At 41.1% G+C, this 22,338-nt stretch overlaps 2 protein-coding genes across 2 annotated transcripts; both read left to right on the top strand.

Annotated features, from left to right (window-relative positions):
- The first annotated feature begins 424 nt into the window (after positions 1–424).
- LOC120572055 (CD209 antigen-like protein A) lies at positions 425–7,299 on the top strand. Its single transcript, XM_039821260.1, has 5 exons — positions 425–496; positions 3,016–3,105; positions 3,410–3,552; positions 6,677–6,780; positions 7,173–7,299. Exons 1-5 carry the CDS (start codon positions 472–474, stop codon positions 7,297–7,299), a joined length of 489 nt encoding a protein of 162 aa, XP_039677194.1. The 5' UTR covers positions 425–471.
- Positions 7,300–13,159: 5,860 nt separating this feature from the next.
- LOC120570942 (CD209 antigen-like protein D) lies at positions 13,160–22,120 on the top strand. The gene is made up of 5 exons (XM_039819636.1): positions 13,160–13,410; positions 16,849–16,968; positions 21,070–21,159; positions 21,477–21,619; positions 22,004–22,120. Exons 1-5 carry the CDS (start codon positions 13,248–13,250, stop codon positions 22,118–22,120), a joined length of 633 nt encoding a protein of 210 aa, XP_039675570.1. The 5' UTR covers positions 13,160–13,247.
- Positions 22,121–22,338: the final 218 nt, after the last annotated feature.

Raw genomic sequence — 22,338 nt, 5'->3', positions numbered from 1 at the left:
AAGCAAAATAGTAATAATGACAATACAATATCAAATATCAATAAAAAATTATAAAAATACCATAAATATACAAATCATAACTCTAAGAATGAATGAATTATTTAAGTGTAAGATCAACAGATAAGTCTTGAATCCCCTCTTGAAGGATCCAAAACGATCACAAACGCTGAATAATAGGCAACTCATATCATAGAACACACGCATATTTTAAGAGGACTGTCTGCAGGGAATGTGTCTGACCAATCACAGTGGGTGTGGGTCGCCTGGGCCAAAAATGCCGATTTTTTTTGTCCCAGTCCAGCCCTGGTGCCTTGTGAGTCATTATTCTTATTGTTCAAACTTCAAACATAATAAAACATGTTCTGGATGTATTTTGTCTCTGTAGGACCACACACTCAACACAACCCTGCAGCCAAAAACAGAAGGTGTTTCAAAGCTACTGCAGTGACTCTGGGAGGGTTTTATCTTCTGATGTTGGCTGGACTCTTCATTCGCTGTGAGTACTTTGTTTTGATACAAACTGTCATATCTTAAAAGAGACATGTCATAAAAACATACTTTTCCAGTTCTTATATACATTTGGGTATCTGAAGTGCCTACCAACCAACCAACTGTGAAATAAGACACCTCAGTTTTTTGATGGCTGCCTAGATGAGGAAACATTCAACAAACTATTCACATTTGACTTCCAATGTCACAATCAGGCTCATTAGAATATACAGTTTTTTATTTTGTTGTGGTTTCCACTGGCTATTTAGTCGAGTTGCTCTTTCATAGTTTAAAATTCTTATTTTACCTTTCTTTATGTAACTTTCGTTATTTCTGTCCTCAATAAAGGCTCACCATGTCACGGTGGAGAGAAAGTTAGGACCCAAATGCAGTTATACAGAGATTTATTACAGCCATATTACAGGCTCAGGTACACAGGTTAGCTCAAGCTCAGGTACACAGGTTAGCTCAAGCTCAGGTACACAGGTTAGCTCAAAAGACTGCTTGAGCACTGGAAGGCTGAATTCCCGCTCCACAGCCTGCCAGCGTACCTTCATGAGTTGGCTAGCAAAGGCGGGATCCTCATCATGCAGGGAGTGATAAAAAGAGATCATGAACTCCCCATCAGAGTCCAACGGGTGAATAAAGGGAATAAATTCCATACCTGCTGGGTCCATATGTGATCGGATTCTTCTGTAACGGCGGAGAGAAAGTTAGGACCCACATGCAGTTATACAGAGATTTATTACAGCCAGGAAAACACTTAAGGCAGGACAGAACACGACAAGAACCACTGGAACAGAAAATAAGAATCCGACAACAGACAAGGGAAACAGAGAGACTAAATACAAGAGGTAACAGGGACTAACAAGGGACAGGTGATACAACAGGTGAAACACATTAGGGCAATAACCAGGGAGGGAAAGACCAAAGAGGAAGTAAACTAGACAAGACAAGGGAGACAAGACGGACTTCAAAAGAAAACAGAATTCACAATCATGACAGAACACCCTCAAGGGACGGATCCCAGACGGCCCAAAGAGTCACAAACACCAACCCCGGAGGGCGAGGGAAGGCACAAAAGTCCAAAGGGGACAAAGAAAAACGAAGTGTCCAATAAACCAAAAACAACCCAAGGAGGGCGAGAGAGTCCGCGGGGAAACAAAGTCACTGAGGCATAGGGAACAATAGAGGGCACAGAGGCCTGGGGGAAACAGAGGGCCACTAGGGACAGGGAACAGAGCGAGGCCTCGGCAACAGGGGACAGAGAGACCTCGACATCAGGGGAAGGAGAGACCTCCGAAACAGGGGGCCGCAGCGAAGGCAGACTCCTTCCGGTGGCCGGCGACGAAGGCAGAATCCTTCAGGTGGCTGGCGGAGAAGGCGAAACCCCTCTAGAGACCGGCGGTGGAGGCAGAACCCTTCTGGGGGCCGGAAAGGCGAAGGAACAGCTGGGCTGAAGACAAGCGAAGGGTGAGCCGGGCTGAAGACAGGTGAAGGATCAGCTGGGCTGAAGACAGGCGACGAGTCAGCTGGGCTGGAGACAGGCGACGAGTCAGCTGGGCTGATGTCTGCCAACAAGGTTAGAAGATCAGGAGTCGGCCAACCCGCCGACAAGGTAACTGGAGCAGAGGTCGGACGGACCGCCAACAAAACCCGGTGGGCAGGAGTCGGCCGATCCACCAGCAAAGTCTCTGGGGCGCCGGAGACCGGCAAAGTCTCTGGGACGTCGGGCGACGTAGACTCTGGGAGGTCAGTCGTAAGCGGCGGTTCTGAGCGGCTGCACGTCAGCGGCGATTCCGGGCGGCTGCACGTCAGTGGCGATTCCGGTTCACGGGTCGGCTCAGGCTCAGGTACACGGGTCGGCTCAGGCTCAGGTACACGGGTCGGCTCAGGCTCAGGTACACGGGTCGGCTCAGGCTCAGGTACACAGGTTAGCTCAAGCTCAGGTACACAGGTTAGCTCAAGCTCAGGTACACAGGTTAGCTCAAAAGACTGCTTGAGCACTGGAAGGCTGAATTCCCGCTCCACAGCCTGCCAGCGTACCTTCATGAGTTGGCTAGCAAAGGCGGGATCCTCATCATGCAGGGAGTGATAAAAAGAGATCATGAACTCCCCATCAGAGTCCAACGGGTGAATAAAGGGAATAAATTCCATACCTGCTGGGTCCATATGTGGTCGGATTCTTCTGTAACGGCGGAGAGAAAGTTAGGACCCACATGCAGTTATACAGAGATTTATTACAGCCAGGAAAACACTTAAGGCAGGACAGAACACGACAAGAACCACTGGAACAGAAAATAAGAATCCGACAACAGACAAGGGAAACAGAGAGACTAAATACAAGAGGTAACAGGGACTAACAAGGGACAGGTGATACAACAGGTGAAACACATTAGGGCAATAACCAGGGAGGGAAAGACCAAAGAGGAAGTAAACTAGACAAGACAAGGGAGACAAGACGGACTTCAAAAGAAAACAGGAAACAGAACTCACAATCATGACACACCATATCTTATATTTCAGTCACTTTTCTGCAGACCAGATACGACCAACTGAGCAACAACTACAGTAAGTTACAGGATGAAGTAAAGCAGCTGAAGAATAGAACTGAAGGTGAGAAAAGTTTAAAACCAGTAAACTCCTGTATTATACACATTTAATCATAGACCTCAATTGTGTAGTTACTATTGATTATAACTGTTTCCCTGATAATGTGAATATTTCTGTTAGAGACAGTCACTTACAAATTAGATATAAAACCAGAGTGAAACTTCAAATTATTTACAGAGTTAACATCCTGAAAGGGAAACTTAACATAGGACAGAAAGATCTTTAAATAAATAGTTAGAACTCCAAGTATTATCACTTTGACACTGAATGATATGAAAGCTGTCATTAAGACTTGTTTGACATTAAGAGAAGTGGTGTCCTGATGGATTGACGAGATTTGGACGCAGTTGTTACTTTAAATCTAAAGAGGAGAAGACTTGGACTAGAAGCAGAGCTGACTGTCAGCAGAGAGGAGCAGATCTGGTCATCATAAACAACAAAGAGGAACAGGTGAGTGTGTTTGTTTCTGAGTGAGTGATTTTAGAGAAAATGACATTTAATGGAAATATTTAAATATACTGTACATAATGTCAATTTTAAATCTTGATAAAATGTCCTTAAATGCAGTTTGCGTCCAACCAGAAGGGCAAAAAGAGCATAAAAGTGCAATGTGATATTCAAGTGTAGACAGGACAAGAAATATAGTGCAGTGTAGACAGTAGTGTACAGTTGGTTAACAGAGGGTTCTCTGCTGTGCGCACAATGCGCTGCAGTCTGTTCTTCTCTTGGGCCGATGCTGAGGCAAACCATACAGAAATGGATGTTGACAGAAGGCTTTCCACAGTGACTCTGTAAAACCTAGACCGAACAGAGCTGGAGACGTTCAGTTTGGTTAAAGGAGAACTCCGGGCAATTTTTACGTTAATCTTGATCGCTATAAGTATATGAATACTGTTGACAGCAAAAAAAAAGAGCCAAATCGGTGCTAGCAACACGGAGCTGCTGCAGCTAATGCCGAGAGCTCCCACTCAGCTAAAACGGCAGTTATGGGGGCATAAGATAAAGAGTGTCGTTGTGCCTCTTAACAGACACAAAATGCAATTAAAATGTCTGTGCAACATGAACAGGGCCCTTACATGACAACAAGATGCGTTTAGCAACTTAGCCATTGTTTAAATTCACCTACCCTCTTAGTTGCTAGCTGCCGTCTGGGATGAGTGAGTGTGTTCAGGCAGGCTCGGTAATAATCATCACGCAGCAGTTCCATGTGTATTTGTAGCATATATATCCATTTTGTGTGCTGTCGTTGGTGAATATGAGTCTCTGCAGTGGCGAATTGTGTGGTAGTGTCCTTAGCCAGGCTAGCAGCCCCGACCGGGCATCCTTCTACTTCCTCCCCGCCTCCCTCACCTGCCGCTGCCGACAACAATCCACAGGCGCCCGCTGGTCTGTTGGATGTCCTCCAGAGGACAGTTCATGCTTTCACGGCGAAATATTGAAGTTTATTCCCCCCTCAAAAATAGGTAATTGAGCACTGTAGTGGTTATGATCATATCAGAGACTATGTAACTACATGGAAACAGACCAGACGGCAGCTAGCAGCTAACAGACCAGACGGCAGCTAGCAGCTAAGAGGGTAGGTGAATTTAAACAATGGCTAAGTTGCTAAATGCATCTTGTTGTCATGTAAGGGCCCTGTTCATGTTGCACAGACATTTTAATTGCATTTTGTGTCTGTTAAGAGGCACAACGACACTCTTTATCTTATGCCCCCATAACTGCCGTTTTAGCTGAGTGGGAGCTCTCGGCATTAGCTGCAGCAGCTCCGTGTTGCTAGCACCGATTTGGCTCGTTTTTTTTGCTATCGACAATACTCCTATACATATAGCGATCAAGATTAACGTAAAAATTCGAGAGTTCTCCTTTAACTGCCTCAGGAAAAACATTCCACTGTGCACCACACCTCTGGAATAACCTTCCGTTATATGTCAGAGAAGCCAGCTCTATCACCACTTTTAAATCAAAACATTTTGGACCATTACAATGACTTCCTCTATCTTCTGTTTTTACTCTTGTAGCACTTTTTAATTAGTTTTTATGTGTGTGTATATCAGTGATGCCACTCTAATCTGACCACATTTTTCAGTAACGACTAATCTAACTCGTTACTATTTCCAAACCAGTAATCAGATTAAAGTTACTTATCCACGTCACTGTGTGTTACTATTTTTGTCATTTTCCTTAGTAAAAATATATATTTTTGCTTTCTTCTTCGCCTCGGGAGTGAAGTCGCATGCGACAAGTCACGTTTGTATGAGGACCGTTCACGCGGTACCACGCAGCGACACAAACGTAAACAACAATGGAGGGAGGAGTGAGGCGCGCGCTTTCTAGCTGGAAATACAGTCACTATTTTGAGTTTGTGTCAGCTAAAGACGGCAATATTAAGGTTCGTGGTACACTCTGTGCTGGTGGCGACAAAGTGCTATCTAGCTACAAAAACACTACCGTCACATCTGAAGAAACATTTGAGTCGCAGCACTGCAGTCAAACTTACAGAGCAAGTCCCAGCAGGTGGTGCGAAGCAGAGAGAAGGAGGCCCCCAAACAACAAAAGCTGGACATCGGTGCAAAACCAGTAAGTGGGGGAGAGTTGAAGAAGTTGGGTCGGGCAGTAGGCCTATGTTGTAGCGGAAATGCTGCCCTTAAACACGGTTGACTCGGTTCCTTCGCGGCCATAATAAACCAGATCCCTACTACTGGAACACCGAGCTGCCTCACAGTAAAACCGGTTGTCATTTTTATGTTGAGGCTGTGGGGGTGTTGTCGGCAGTTGCTGAATGTAACTAATAAAGTAACTTGTAATCTAACTTCGTTACTTTTAAAATCAAGAAATCTGTAAAGTAACTAAATTACTTTTATAATCAAGTAATCTGTAAAGTAACTAAGTTACTTTTTCAAAGTAACTGTGGCAACACTGGTGTATATACCCGCAATGATTTTGGATGTATTTTGTATTTTAATCCTAACTTTTTACTGAATTCCCTATTGTACAGTGTTTTGAGACCATATCTCATGGTGACATTGCACATAAAATAAATTTGAATTGAATTGACTGTGAGCCCTCTTGATAATGGAGGAACTGTTTTCCTCCCATTTCAGATTGTTTGTGATGACAGTGCCTAAGAATTTAAATGACTCTACCTCCTTCACAACAGAGCTCTTGATGGTTAGGGGTGGGAGGGAGGAGGGGGCTCTGCGGAAGTCTATCACCATTTCCACTGTCTGTTGTTAGTTAAGCTCCAGATTGTTCTTATCACACCACCCAACCAGATGAGACACTTCCTGCCTATAAGCAGACTCGTCATTATCCTTAATAAGGCCGACTCTCTTATGAGTACAAAACGTGCAGTTCCTCATACATTCTATGTTTCTCTGCTGAGTATAAATGTCTTTCATCACTTTCCTCCATTACTAATGTGTGTTTACTGTCATGCTGTTGGGTCCAGTCCTCAGTGTGTGGTGGACCGAGGGATCCCTCTTGTGTTTGTTGTGGCTGATGAAGTCACAAGATGACCGACAGAAATGTTGAACTGTGTACAGAGAAATGATTGTTTTCTCTCGTCAACTTCTAGAAGTTTGTCACTGAGCTGAGTAAGGATGGAGAGTCCTGGATTGGTCTACGGTATGAAAGGAGCCAAGGATGGAAATGGGTGGACGGATCACCGCTGACAGAAACGTGAGAAATTTTAAAGATTTTTTGTTTCCATCACAACTCCATCATGGTCACTGTTTGTCACTAAAACAATTGTTTTACATTGAAAGATGCTGAGTTGGTTGGTTTCCCCAGAGAGAGAGAGAGAGAGAGAGAGAGAGAGAGAGAGAGAGAGAGAGAGAGAGAGACATACATACAGACAGACAGACAGACACTGAACAAGGTTTCATTCTTTCATTAGCAGCTGTTACAGATTACATCACTTTACAAAGCTTAATCTTAAACAAGTTATTTAAATAATTTGATTATTTACAGATAATATTAATACTTAAAGTGAAATTAAACAGTTTATTTCAAATGAACAACAATCAGGAGTTTCAGCTGTTTGATAAAAGAACATTTTATCTGTCTGACAGGTTCTGGGCATCAGGACTGACTCACTATGAAGGTTACCCTCCAACATGCTGCGATCAACATGGAAAATGGACACAAAGATATGATTCTGATAATAAGAACGGGATCTGTGAGAAAAGGATTCTCTGAACTCTTTGATGACAGAGAGGTGTGTAGTGTTGGGATCAGCTTTGTTAAATCAGACCAATTCTTTAACATTTACTCAGCTGTTTATTCTGTGTTACTAAATAACCTGATTACAGAGATATGGTTCCTCTGCCCTTCATAGTGCACAATCTGGTTAGAAGTCATGTGTACTTACTCTGTAGTCCTACAGGATTATTATAATAAAAGATAATAAAAACATGGATTAGCAGGTTGTTTTTACCTTGGTTTATGTAGTTAATTATTAGGGCCCGAGCGCCGACAGCGGCAATGGCCCTATTGAAACTGAAGGAATTATTGTTTCTATTCTTTTTCCCATCAAATGAATTGGCTTTTTGAGGGGCTTAACATATTCAAAAACTCACCAAATTTGGCGGTCGCATCAAGTCTGGTGAAAATTTACGTATTTTAAGGGTTTTGGGAATAGCTGCACAAAACCCCGACGCGCGCCAAGGCGCGAGGGCCCATCCATCGCTGCTCGCAGCTTTAATAACGTTTGTAATCAGTTAGAAGTTTTTCCTTAGAACATTTTACACTCCACACAAAATAAAACCCCGCCGTACTTCCATCTCCCCTCCCAAACCCGTCCTCACAACCAATTAAATCATTATTATTATTACTTTTTAACGCTGCACTGTAACCTTAACCTAACTATTGTATTTGTATCTTTTAATTTTTATTTTAGCCTGTATTCCTCTCATGACAGTTTTTAATTGCTCTTTAATGTTTGATGTAAAGCGTTTTGAATTGCCTTGTTGCTGAAATGTGCTATAGAAATAAAGATGCCTTGCCCTACAACCTCCAGCCTGTCAGTCTGTCTCCAGGGCATAGAGAACACTGTTGTGCCTGTCTGTCTAAAGCTGCTTACACACAAACCAGAAGGCCGACCGTCGGCAGAAAAGGCAGTTGGACTGATCAGTCTCCCCAAGTTGGTCAAAAAAGTGCACACCGAAGAGACGAGACGTAATACATCTCCATAACAGCAGGCGGCGCTAATCTGTATTGTTGCCCAAAAAACTAAACCGGCAGCTGATTGCACGAACGTGTTTCTGAAAACATTTTTAACCCTTTCGTGCGTCCTGCCGAGTCCCAGGACCAACCTACCAACCCAATCATTTTCTTGTTGAGAATTGCTCTCTAAACAAGGGTTAATACAGCACCTTAGTTCTTGTTTGTACAGCATTTTGGTCAGCTTAAACTGTGTTTAAATGTGTTCTAGAAATAAACTTTACTTACTTACTTTACAAGAAACAGGATTTAGAGAGCAATTCTCAACAAAGTAAAGGGAAGTACATGATCCTTGTGTTGTCCTTCGGGTCACTGGGACCCGAAGGACCACACAAGGGTTAAGCGAGAAATAGGCCGTGCAGTTGCTGAATCTGTCTTCATTTCAGCTCAACAAAAGTCAGTTTAAAAGATTTTTGTCAGATTTTGAGAGACTCTAATCACGCTCATTCGGCTCCCCATTTCCGGGTAAGCATTCTACCAATCAGATGGGTCATTTTTGTCCGACTGCCAGCAGTGCCCGCCCCGCCGATTTTACATGTCAAATCAGCCAAAATGAAGGCCGATGGCCCTTCGGACGGACGACGGCACGAAACACTCCAAACAACTCAAGTCACTGACCTCGCCAGACTGTCCAACGGCCGATTATCAGCTCTATGTGTCCGGGCCTTTAGAGGAAGTGTAACGTTAACCGCACTATACGGCCACTTTTCGGCTTGTCATTATATTATATTGCATTAAACGCTGTCTGTGTGGAGTTTTGAAAAGTGTAACCACACTTGAGACCGCATTTCTGTAACTTACTGTGACTTGAAGCTGCAGAGGCGACGTAGTTTGCTCCGTCTGTCCCGTAGCTCTGTGTCGGAGCTGAGCCTCGCTCTCTGACAAACATGTAGAGAAGGCAAAACTTGATTCTTCGGTCTTCGGTTTTACCGACGTAATTTAGTTGGTACCATAAAAAGTACTGAGTTCGGTACCCAACCCTACTCTAAACCAACCACAACTGTTGGCTTTACCGTGATAAGGATATTTCCCAAATCTTAACCAAGGTGTCATATAGGCTCGTCATTTCTTGCATCTCATATCTGGATTAAATCCAGATGCAACACTTTTGTAAACACCTTGCCACATACTGCATATGAGTCTCTGTTAGCCACGTCACTAATCTGATTACAGTCAGTCAGTTTTCCAGAGCTACATGTAAATCAGAGTCAGTACTACTCCAGTCCAGATGGTGGTGGTAATGCACCTGAAGCTGTAACTGACAAAATGAGCCTCAAGAGAAATAACTTGTGCATTTTAAGTTCAGTTACAACAACAACAACAACACTTTATCTAACTAGCCATATAACACATGCACACATGGAAGACTTGCAAAAATGGACTATGAGTATGTGTAATTGTCCAAATCTCTAATCATTCTTCAAAATATAAAAGAATTGGCGTTGAATCTTAAAAGATGTTATGTAATGTAATCTGGTGTTTTTAAAGACATGTAGAATATCAACATTCTGTCTCTGGGGCAGTGAGTTGAGAAAATAACTTCAAGTCGATTTAAACTCCCATTTGACTGATATAAATCACTTTATATACTCAGTTTAATTCGTCATTTCTCCTCTTTAGTCTTGAAATTGAACTCAAAAAATCTTTACTGAACTTCTCTTACCATACCATACTTCATAACGTTTTAAATGTAGCCTTTATTTCTTAATTTAAAATTTGAAACTGAAATGTTTAAAACAGTGAGAATAAAGCTGAAATCTCTGATCTCATAATTTCTTCGATTGTCTTTTTACCTCAGTTTGAAATAAATTTGACAGTTTCCGGAGGCTTTTAAATCTGTCGTATGAACATCTATTGGTTTTACTCTGACACTGCTCTGCCCTCTGCAACTAGCTCTGGCTTTTATTTCACCTGTTTCAGTAGCAATATTTACCAGCTTGTTTTACATTTTTTCTCACTTCTTCTGATCTTTTTGTCACTTTTTGCTAAGTTTTTGTAAATTTTACTGAAGTTTTGGTCTCATTTTTTTGTACTTGAGTATTTCATCACTGCTGCACCTATTTCTGTCTTTTATTTGATGTGTTTTGACAGCACTATTTGCCAGCTTGTTGCATTGTTTCAATATTATTTCAGTGTTTCCAGATAATAAAGACGTTTTCATCAAATCAGTTGTGTCCATGTTTGTTATTATCAAAGTGTGTTATTACAGTTTTTTCTTAAGGGTGTCTGTGACTTTATGAAATCCTGAGGACAAACTGATCCAACAAATATGTTTTATTTTCTTCATGGTGACTGTAGAAAGACAGTATAGGATTATATAAAACAATGTTTATAATGATAAACCTTTGGAACAAAACTCATGGTCAGAACATTTCAATGATTTACATTCTGTTTCTGCAGAAGAACCAAAAAATAAAGAGACGAAAAAAGGAAATAATTCAAATGTTACCGATTTACGTACTCCATTAATCATTTTTGGTTTAAATCATGAAATACATTTGTTTGCCAAAACACAAGACAACACAAAATGACCTAAATTAAAACCCCAATTCCAATGAAGTTGGGACATTGAGTAAGATTTATAAAAAAAAAAAACAGAATACAATGATTTTGTAATCCTTTTCAACCTATATTCAATTGAATACACTAAAAAGCCAAAACATTTCATTTTCAAACTGATAAACTTTATTGATTTTTTGCAAAAATTCATTCATTTTGAATTTGTTGCCTGCAACATGTTCCAAAAAAGCTGGGACAGGGCAACATAAGACTAGGAAAGCTGAGGAATGCTAAATAAAAAAAACCCTGTTTGGAACATTCCACAGGTGAACAGGATAATTAGAAACAGGTGAGTGTCATGATTGGGTCTAAAAGGAGCATCCCCAAAAGCTTTAGCCTTTCACAAACAAGGATGGGGCAAGGTTCACCACTTTGTGAAAAACAGTTTGAGCACATAGTCCAACAGTTTAAGAAAAACGTTTCTCAACGTACAGTTGTAAGGAATTTAGGGATTTCATCATGTCCTCCGGTCCAAAGAGGAAAAGGACCATCCAGATTGTTATCAGTGCAACATTCAAAAGCCAGCATCTGTGATGGTATGGGGTTGTGTTAGTGCCCATGGCATGGGTAACTTGCACATCTGTGTAGGCACCATTAAAGGTGCGCTATGAGTTCCTGCATGGTTTCAGCGCAATTTCATTTTTGTCTCAAATAGTAGGCATCTCTTCTTGATCCGCTAGCATGCCCCCTGAATACACTATGGAAAAAGCCCGGTCTCGGGAGACAATACAGGGGTCGTAAACGTCAAACAAACACTAGAGGCACAGGCTGCAGTTCAGACCTGTCTCCCATTGAAAATGTGTGGTACATTATGAAGCGCAAAATACGACAACGGAGACCCCGGACTGCTGAGCAATTGAAGTTGTACATCAAGCAAGAATTGGAAATAATTCCAATTCTACAAAGCTTCAACAATTAGTGTCCTCTGTGTGTTTCAATTGATCAATATTCAATTGATTATAGGTTGAAATGGATTTGTATTATTATGTATTCTGTTTTTATTTAAGTTTTACTCAACGTCCCAACTTCATTGGAATTGGGGTTTGTAATATTTATTTATTATTGTTGATCTGTCTTTACCTTGTAAAGTGCCTTTGAGTATCTTTTAAAGCGCTATTTAAAATAAATGTATTATTATTATTATTATTATGTTCTTCTTCTCTTGTAGAATACTTTTTGTTCCCCTCCCTTAAAAATAGAAAATAATAAAGGCAAATATTAGACAATGAACTGTACTGTGTTACTCTAAAATGAAAAATGTAAAAGTACAACAGGGCCAAAGTGTTCCATAATATAAGAAGAAACATACAAACGTAGAGACCAAGCGACAATTTGGGGTGGTGATGGCGCAGTGGATATGACTCATGCCTTTGGTGTGGGATACCTGGGTTAGACCTCTGACATATATAGCAATTGTAAGTCATTTTGGATAAAAGTGTCAGCTAAATGACATGTAATGTAATGTAACTTCAGGGTCTGAAAAGTGAAGCCAATGCTGAAGCTCCTTAAAGCAGCATTCTCTGTAATTTCCAGCAGATGGCGACTCCACTGTCTGTTTCTATAGACGTCTTTGAGAAAATGAGCCCACTTCTCACTTGATTTATTACCTCAGTAATCATTTTCATAATGAGTTCATGGTCTCAATCACTAGTTTAAAGTGTTATTTAATACAGCATGATGTTCATTTAGGAAATCATGGTCCCATTTATTTTAAAACAGACGATAAAGCAGGGGATGCTGTACGACCTGTCAGTCAGGACAGAGGCTTAGCAATAGTTTTTAGGGATTAGGCCCAACAGTAGTGGAAGTCTGTTATTTTTTAATCATGGATTGACAGACTGATGGTTAGTAACTTGTTCCAAAGCAGGATACGTCATCAAACATCACAAAGTTTTATTTTGGGAACAGAAAGAACTGTGAAAGCATCATTTCCTGTTTTGGCCAAACTGTTAAACTGCTGTGTGGGGTGTGAAAGCGTTTATCCAAGCTGTGAATAAATGGTATTTATACAGTTTTCAGTTTTACACAAATGCATTTATTTTTTTGTAAATGGTTTTATAAAACAAATCCAAAGGTTGGACCATGCAGTGTCCTCACTGAGTTACTATGATTTTACTCCAATATATCAAATTAATGAGTAATAAGGTTGTGTGTGTGTGTGGGTGTGTGTGTGTGTGTGTGTGTGGGGGTGGTATGTGCTGTTACTTCCTTTTCTGCAATTTCCAAGAAACACTGGCAGCAGCAGCATCAGTAGAGGATGTTACATCACGTAATGTATATCTACCAAAGTTTTACAGCAGCATAGTGACAGATCTACACAGAACAGTAAGCAGTAAGTGAAGTTAAGTGCAGCTAAGGTTTGTTAGATGTCCGCAGATATTTATGTCAATGCAGATATGTCAAAGAAGGTGAGATACAACAGAAATGTGCAGAAGGACAAAGAAAAGTGGGAGGAAAGGGAGGTGGTAATATACGAGACCCCAGACGCTATCAGAGATGATCACATTGATAATCAGTCACATGGAAGAGGTAAGTGAGAAATTATGACAAATCAATATCATAAATATTCATGCTGATCTGTTTGAATGTGGCTGTACCTTCAAGTCATGTTGGACTGATGTGTAAACTCTACGTTTGCTCTCAGTTTAGTTTGTCACTCTCAGCTGTCAAATCCCAAGGAAACTGCCGCCCATCTATGTTTGTCTCTAGAGATGTACATGTACTGTATGGAAACCTTGTGTTTTGCAGCTCTTTCCTGTAGTTAGTTTTATTATGTTCTGCTAAAAGTATCAGAGCTCTCTGGTTAGAAGACTCATTTTCAAGTGTTGGGATGCGGTTTTTATTAAGAAATGATGCCCAATGTGCTTGGTTATGCTAACATTTAACTGACAAGTGTCATTGAATCAGAATCACAAAGGGCTTTATTGCCAAGTACGTTTTTTGCACATACAGGTCCTTGCGAAAGTATTCGGCCCCCTTGAACGTTTCGACCTTTTGCCACATTTCAGGCCTCAAACATAAAGATATAAAACTGTAATTTTTTGTGAAGAATCAACAGCAAGTGGGTCCCAATAATGAAGTGGAACGAAATTCATTGGCTATTTCAAACTTTTTTAACAAATAAAAAACTGAAAAAGTGGGCGTGCAAAATTATTCAGCCCCTTTACTTTCAGTGCAGCAAACTCTCTCCAGAAGTTCAGTGAGGATCTCTGAATGATCCAATGTTGACCTAAATGACTAATGATGATAAATAGAATCCAGCTGTGTGTAATCAAGTCTCCGTATAAATGCACCTGCTCTGTGATAGTCTCAGAGGTCCGTGTGTAAAGCCAGAGAGAGCATCATGAAGAACAAGGAACACACCAGGCAGGTCTGAGATACTGTTGTGGAGAAGTTTAAAGCTGGATTTGGATACAAAAAGATTTCCCAAGCTTTAAACATCCCAAGGAGCACTGTGCAAGCGATAATATTGAAATGGAAGGAGTATCAGACCACTACAAATCTACGAAGACCCGGCCGTCCCTCTAAACTTTCAGCTCATACAATGAGAAGAGAGAGATCTACAGCTGAGGTGGGAGACTCTGTCCATAGGACAACAATCAGTCGTATACTGCACAAATCTGGCCTTTATGGAAGAGTGGCAAGAAGAAAGCCATTTCTTAAAGATATCCATAAAATGTGTCGTTTAAAGTTTGCCAAAAGCCACCTGGGAGACACACCAAACATGTGGAAGAAGGTGCTCTGGTCAGATGAAACCAAAATCGAACTTTTTGGCAACAATGCAAAACGTTATGTTTGGCGTAAAAGCAACACAGCTCATCACCCTGAACACACCATCCCCACTGTCAAACATGGTGGTGGCAGCATCATGGTTTGGGCCTGCTTTTCTTCAGCAGGGACAGGGAAGATGGTTAAAATTGATGGGAAGATGGATGGAGCCAAATACAGGACCATTCTGGAAGAAAACCTGATGGAGTCTGCAAAAGACCTGAGACTGGCGGGGAGATTTGTCTTCCAACAAGACAATGATCCAAAACATAAAGCAAAATCTACAATGGAATGGTTCACAAATAAACATATCCAGGTGTTAGAATGGCCAAGTCAAAGTTCAGAGCTGAATCCAATCGAGAATCTGTGGAAAGAACTGAAAACTGCTGTTCGCTAAACATCCATCCAACCTCACTGAGCTCGGAGCTGTTTTGCAAGGAGGAATGGGCAAAAATGTCAGTCTCTCGATGTGCAAAACTGATAGAGACATACCCCAAGCGACTTACAGCTGTAATGCGCAGCAAAAGGTGGCGCTACAAAGTATTAACTTAAGGGGGCTGAATAATTTTGCACGCCCAATATTTCAGTTTTTTATTTGTTTAAAAGGTTTGAAATATCCAATAAATTTCATTCCACTTCATGATTGTGTCCCACTTGTTGTTGATTCTTCACAAAAAATTACAGTTTTATATCTTTATGTTTGAGGCTTGAAATGTGGCAAAAGGTCGAAAAGTTCAAGGGGGCCGAATACTTTCGCAAGGCACTGTACAAGGAATTTGTCATGTTGTTGTTGTTGTTGTCACATTCTCAATATAAGGATAAAAAGACAACATAAATATAAACTTATACACACAGTATGTATTAATAATGATAAAATAAATGTAAAAAAATAATAAAATAAGTTCAACAGTAGTAAAAAGGAACAGTACAGCAGAGTAGATACAGTGGCATAAGGAGCCAGAGGTGGAGTGTGGGGAGAGTCAGGGTGGGTTCCGGGCCTTGTTGATAAGGCTAGTGGCGGAGGGGAAAAAACTGTTTATGTGACATGTGGTTGAGGTCCTAATGGACCTCAGCCTTCTGCCAGAGGGGAGTGGCTCAAAGAGTTTGTGCCCGGGGTGGGAGGGATAAGCCACAATCTTTCCAGCACGCTTCAGAGTCCTGGTGGCGTAAAGGTCCTGGAGCGGCGACAGATTGCAGCCAATCGCCTTCTCTGCAGACTGAATGACACAGTGTACTAGATGGTGATGGAGGATGGACTCAATGATGGCTGTGTAGAAGTGCAATTGCTGAGATCTGAGGAAGTATAAACTCAGGTAAAGCCATGAAACCACATGACAGGAAGGAGGGAAGTACAGTGTGACTAAGTCTGTTGAATATCATTAGCAATGTAGAGCCAGAGAGAGAGAAGAAAAAGTCACTATAAGGCAGCTTTTTTATTGCGTCACTTCTGCAATTCAATGGCCCATTACAAGATGAGTTTATATTTGTTACTTTACTGTAATAATTGGTTTACCTAAGAGGTTTAATCATTTGTTTAAGGATGCTTTCACACCTATAGTTCACTAGTCTGAACAGACACCAGATTTGGGGGTGACGTTGCAGCATTGTTGCATTTATTTATTTGGTTGGGTTTTTATTCACACTGCACTTGTCAAAGGCAGCAAACAATGTCAACAAATGTCACATGGTGGAAATGTTCGCTTGTTTATTGGACAGAATATCTGAGTGAAACCTGCCAACACGTCTGGTCTCAGAAATAATTGAGCAACACCACATTTATAACGTCTTGGGTTTCCTGGTTTTGCTTCAGTGTTGATGTCACACAGACAACCAGCAACGTGTGCTCAGAACAAATTATGGATCTGAAAGTTATCATCCCTTAAATAATATACAAGTCTATAAAGCAAGGTTGAAGCTGCAGGCTCAACACATTCTCACACCCAACTCGTAAAATAAGGACGTTCGGATGGGTTGGCAGGCTAGTAAATGCTCTGCTTGTGGTTTACTTCCTGTATTTGGGTCAGATTGCATTCTCACCTTAAGTGAACCTGAAGGGTCTGACACACCTAACCACAGATCAAAGCAATGAAGCTGCTGAGTAAAATATTTTTTACAGGGACATAATAGGAACTTTGATAACAAAGACTCATGTTGTTTCCCTGTAATTAACCTTGCTCCCTGTGTGCTTTGCCACTTTAGGACCAGACACTGAGAGGCATCCTCCAGTCATCCAAAGGAAGACTCTCAGGGCTGCAGCACTCTGTCTGGCAGTGCTCTGCTTTCTGATGATGACTGGAATCATCCTCTTATCTGTATACTGTAAGAGAAAATACAATTCACAACTACTGAGCCACAAATACTGAACCAATACACCATGGTGTACTTAAATCAGCTTCAGGCTCTAAAGGAAAGGTTCAGGAAAGGTTATATGCTGAAATAGTTATTAGTAGCTGTCATTATTCCTACTGTCGATATCACCTGTTACATGATGCCGTCTTAACACAATTCCAATGTAAGAAAGCCAGTCTTCATTCTGTGTTAACATTCAGCTGAAACTTTATCTACAAAACAATTGACTACCAGGACGTTTCCTTTATACCACCACTCAGCAAGGAAACACTGTCAGGGTTTCAGAGGATGTAGGACCCAAATGCAGAGACGGACAGGCAGTGACTACGTTTACATGCAGCCAATAACCCGTTCAAAACCGGAATATTAGCAATAACCCGGTCGCGCACGGCCATGTAAACACCGGCAAAAACCCGAATATGCTCATATTCCGGTTTTTAAAAACCCGAATATGCTACCTGGGTTACCCCTTTTCTAACCCGAAATTTTGGTCATGTAAACGCGTATTGGCATATCCCCATCAAAAGGAACATTGAGTTGTGTTCTGCGCATGTTCTATTCGCAAGGAATCTTGGTCTTTTGAGTAGAGGAACTTCTTGTATGTGCCAGAAAACAGTTATAATAATTATATACTATAATAATATATATGTGTCAATGCAGAAAAGCTGCGTGCAGTATACCGGAAGTAAACAAAAAGTAGAGGTAAACATGGCGAGACGCAGCACAGCACACTTTTGGAGCTTGGAGGTAACCAATTTCTTTATTAGTGTGGTGAAAACCATGAATATAATGTCTTTTGTTGACGGCAGAAAGTACCGAGATAGTGAGATTTATAAGAAGGTGACCGAAAAGTTATTGCGTCTTAAGGTTGTCCGTAGGATACGTCCAGACGCTAACTGTGCATCGCCGTTTACGTCGGGATATTGCCAATTGATTACAAATGCCATGTATACAGGAGTAACTCTCTCTGCTCACGCATGTAAACGGGTTATTCCGAATGTTTCATAAACCCGAATAGTGACATTAACCCGAAAATTGACAGCTTGTAAACGTAGTCTGTGTGAGCTTGGAGGATTTAACAAAAATAATAAAGTCATACCAAACAAAAGATGTCATGAGAATAGAAGGCAATCCAAAACAGGTTCAAGAAGAATCCCACAGGCAGGAACAGGCAAAACCAGGACAAACGAGAAACACGAACAGCAAACAATAATCCGACAAGAGACAAAGACAGAACAGAGACTAAATACACAGGGTAATGAGAAAACAAGCAACAGGTGACACAAGGCTGGCAAACAGGTGAAACACATTAGAGCAATCAAGGGAGGGAAAACACGGGAAGTAAAATCAGACAAGACAGAAAACCAGACAGTTAAAATAAAACAGGAAACATACAAACATATGGGAAAACAAGACAGGAACTACAGCTAGACAAGACAAGGGAGGAAACCTGGGCTACAACAGAAAACAGAACAAATACACAACAATAACAGGACACAAACCCAAAACCATGACACAGTATCAGTGGAAACATGAAGAGAGCAAATTGTACTAAAGAAATATTCAGTTTTGGAAAGTCTGACTAATGAGAACTAATGCAAGCTTTGGCTCATTTTTGCACACAACAAAGACTGAGATTTTATGTCCCAAATATTTGTCTTATTTGTTTAAAGCAGAATGATTTGGTGTTGTTGGTCTTTTTAAAACTTTGTTATGGGTTTCATAGTCATCTCTCAGTCATTTTGCTGCTGACTAGATACAACCAACTTATCAACAACTACAGTCAGTTACAAGATGAAGTAAAGCAGCTGAAGAACAGAACTGAAGGTGAGAATAGTTTAAAACCAGTAAACTCCTGCATTATACACATTTATATCATAGACGGACGAACAAAAAGGTCAAACGGGGCTAGGGAACGGAGAGGTCAAACGGGGCTAGGGAACGGAGAGGCCACACGGGACAGGGAACAGAGAGGCCCCAGGACAGGGAACAGGGGGGCCCCAGGACAGGGAACAGAGAGGGGCCACCACAGGGAACAGAGAGGGGACAGAGAGGCCTCGGCAACAGGGGACAGAGAGGCCTCCGAGAACAGGGGGCCGCAGTGAAGGCAGAAGCCTTCAGGCGGCCAGCAACGGAGGCAGAAGCCTTGTGGCGGCTGGCAACGAAGGCAGAACCCTTCAGGCGGCCGGTGGCGAAGGTGAAGCCTCTCCGGTGGCCGAGCAGGAAATCAAAGATTCAGAAGCTCTCTTCCACTCTCCATAAATACATATTAGAGTGTAGCTCAAATCATAAAGTTCGTCCTCAAAACACTCCGCTGGGTCCGTCATGGTCAGATTATTCTGTCAGGGTTTCAGAGGATGTAGGACCCAAAAGCAGAGACGGACAGGGAGTGTGAGCTTGGAGGATTTAATAAACAAAAATAATAAAGTCATACCAAACAAAAGATGTCATGAGAATAGAAGGCAATCCAAAACAGGTACAAGCAGAATCCCACAGGCAAAACCAGGACAAACGAGAAACACCGAACAGCAAACAATAATCTGACAAGAGACAAAGACAGAACAGAGACTAAATACACAGGGTAATGAGAAAACAAGCAACAGGTGACACAAGGCTGGGAAACAGGTGAAACACATTAGGGCAATCAAGGGAAGGCAAACACGGGAAGTAAATCAGACAAGACAAGACAGAAAACCAGACTGTCAAAATAAAACAGGAAACATACAAACATATGGGAAAACAAGACAGGAACTACAGCTAGACAAGACAAGGGAAGAAACCTGAGGCCTGTACTACGAAGCACGATCAACTTGTCCTGGATTTTTTTCAGTTACCCGGCTTCACCTAACCTAACAACCCGCGGTCCCGCATAACCTGTACTACGACGCTGGTTATCAACTAGTTCAGTCAACTCAGGGTTTCCCAATCCAGCGGCGCGCGCGTTCACATAAAAGAGGCGGTGTTTGCGCACCACGACCAATCGCAAACATCTACCAGAGCCGCATGATATATATAAGAAGAGCACATTATAATTCTCCATAAATATGAAGAACACAGACACGGTTTTACAGGGAAAACGCAATACAGTCTCTGCTTCCTAAAACAGGAAGGAAAGCTGGCAAAAAAATAAATAAATAGCCGACGCTGTAGATGTTTAAATCACAACGCTTATTAATATCACTTCCTCATCAGTCAGGACCAAGATCTGACCATAATTACACTTGTGCTTTCCATAAACTGTCGTTGCTTTAGCCTATTATTTCAGTTGCAACCCTGGCAGTGGAAGCGATCGTTAGAGCAAATAAAAAATATAAAAACATAATTCAAACCGATGTGCGCATTGGCGACACATGGCTCAAGAAGCCGATAAGTAATTCCCTCCCATTAAAATATATAGGCTATATTTCATACAAATACATATGTTAACGGGGTTGTTGGTCTCTGAAAAAAATAAATGTAAATGATTTAACTTTTATGAGCGCACCCCTCTCTCCACCCTCTCTCTCCCTCTCTCTCTCTCTCTGCACCGAGCTCTGCCTGATCTTCTTTAAGAACGGTGACGCCGTTATCAATCAACCTATTGATTGGTCAGTAGGCGGTGCTTTTACACCGGTTGATCTCTGATCTCCAACTTAACCTGCTCCCGACCAGGTTAGGTGTTCAGCATGAGTTACCACGGCGATTGAACCTGATAACAAGTGATCCACCTTCGTAGTACAGAAAATCCTGGGTTGAGCCTTAAATTAGCTCGTTAACGCTAAATCCTGCTTCGTAGTACAGGCCTCTGGGCTACAACAGAAAACAGAACAAATACACAACAATAACAGGACACAAACCCAAAACCATGGCACACTGTCAGTGGAAACATGAAGAGAGCAAATTTTACTAAAGAAATATTCAGTTTTGGAAAGTCAGACTAATGAGAACTAATGCAAGCTTTGGCTCATTTTTGCACACAACAACGTCTGTGGTTTTATGTCCCAAATATTTGTCTTATTTGTTTAAAGCAGAATGATTTGGTGTTGTTGGTCTTTTTAAAACTTTGTTATGGGTTTCATATTCATCTTTCAGTCATTTTGCTGCAGACCAGATACAACCAACTGATCAACAACTACAGTCAGTTACAAGATGAAGTAAAGCAGGTGAAGAACAGAACTGAAGGTGAGAATAGTTTAAAACCAGTAAACTCCTGCATTATACACATTTATATCATAGATGTTGATTGTGTAGTTACCGTTGATTATAACTGTTTCATGCTGTTGAACTGTTTCGCTGATGATGTGAATATTTCTGTTTGAGACGGTCACTTACAAATGATATATAAAATATGACTTGAAATTCAAATTATTTAGAGAGTAAACATCATGAAAGGGAAATGTAACAGAGGAAAGAAAGATCTTTAACTAAATAGTTAAAACCAAAATCACTTTGACACTGAATGATGTGAAATCTGTATTTCAAATTTGCTTGACATTAAGAGAAGAGCTGTGCTGATGGATGGATGAGATTTGGATACAGTTGTTACTTTAAATCTAAAGAGAACAACACTTGGGCTGGAAGCAGAGCTGACTGTCAGCAGAGAGGAGCAGATCTGGTCATCATAAACAATGAAGAGGAACAGGTGATTGTGTTTGTTTCTGAGTGAGTGATTTTAGAGAAAAAGACATTTAATCGAAATATTTAAATATACATAATATCAATTTGAAATCTTTGGAAAATGGAAGATTTTTCTTTTTAAAATGCATTTGGATTAAACAAAATGTTAACTGTCTTATGAGCTTTAAAAGTGCAGTTCCTCATTAAATCTCTGTTTCTCTGCTGAGTATAAATGTCTTACTTCACATTACTAATGTGTGTTTACTGTCATGATGTTGGGTCCAGTCCTCAGTGTGTGGTGTACCGAGGGATCGCTCTTATGTTTGTTGTGGCTGATGAAGTCACAAGATGACTTTACTACAACAAAAATGCTGAACTATGAACGTTGTTGTCTCTTGTCAACTACTAGAAGTTTGTTACTGAGCAGAGTAAGGATGGAGAGTCCTGGATTGGTCTACGGTATGATTGGATACAAGGAGAATGGAAATGGGAATGGGTGGACGGATCACCGCTGACAGAAACGTGAGACATTTTAAATGTTTTTTGTTTCCATCACAATTCCATCAAAGTCACTGTTTGTCACTGAAATAATGATGTTTGACATTGAAAAATGCTGAGTTGGTTGGTTTCCCCTGAGAGAGAGACAGAGAGAGAGAGGGAGACAGACAGAGAAAGAGACAGAGAGAGAGTTTAAAGTGCCCATATTATGCTCATTTTCAGGTTCATACTTGTATTTTAAGGTTG

Source organism: Perca fluviatilis, chromosome 13 (assembly GCF_010015445.1).
Source record: "Perca fluviatilis chromosome 13, GENO_Pfluv_1.0, whole genome shotgun sequence".
In the NCBI taxonomy this organism is placed as follows: domain Eukaryota; kingdom Metazoa; phylum Chordata; class Actinopteri; order Perciformes; family Percidae; genus Perca; species Perca fluviatilis.
Note: the sequence above shows the minus strand (reverse complement) of the source record. Positions and strands in the feature narration are given on the sequence as shown.

Excerpts from the sequence above, each read along its gene's own strand:
- LOC120572055 (XM_039821260.1), top strand. The coding sequence starts at position 472 with ATGTTGGCTGGACTCTTCATTCGCT. Across the intron at positions 3,106-3,409 it reads GCTGAAGAATAGAACTGAAG|AGAAGTGGTGTCCTGATGGA; the intron begins GTGAGAAAAGTT and ends TTTGACATTAAG. Across the intron at positions 3,553-6,676 it reads TAAACAACAAAGAGGAACAG|AAGTTTGTCACTGAGCTGAG; the intron begins GTGAGTGTGTTT and ends GTCAACTTCTAG.
- LOC120570942 (XM_039819636.1), top strand. The coding sequence starts at position 13,248 with ATGTCCGCAGATATTTATGTCAATGCAGATATGTCAAAGAAGGTGAGA. Across the intron at positions 13,411-16,848 it reads TAATCAGTCACATGGAAGAG|GACCAGACACTGAGAGGCAT; the intron begins GTAAGTGAGAAA and ends TTGCCACTTTAG. Across the intron at positions 21,160-21,476 it reads GGTGAAGAACAGAACTGAAG|AGAAGAGCTGTGCTGATGGA; the intron begins GTGAGAATAGTT and ends CTTGACATTAAG.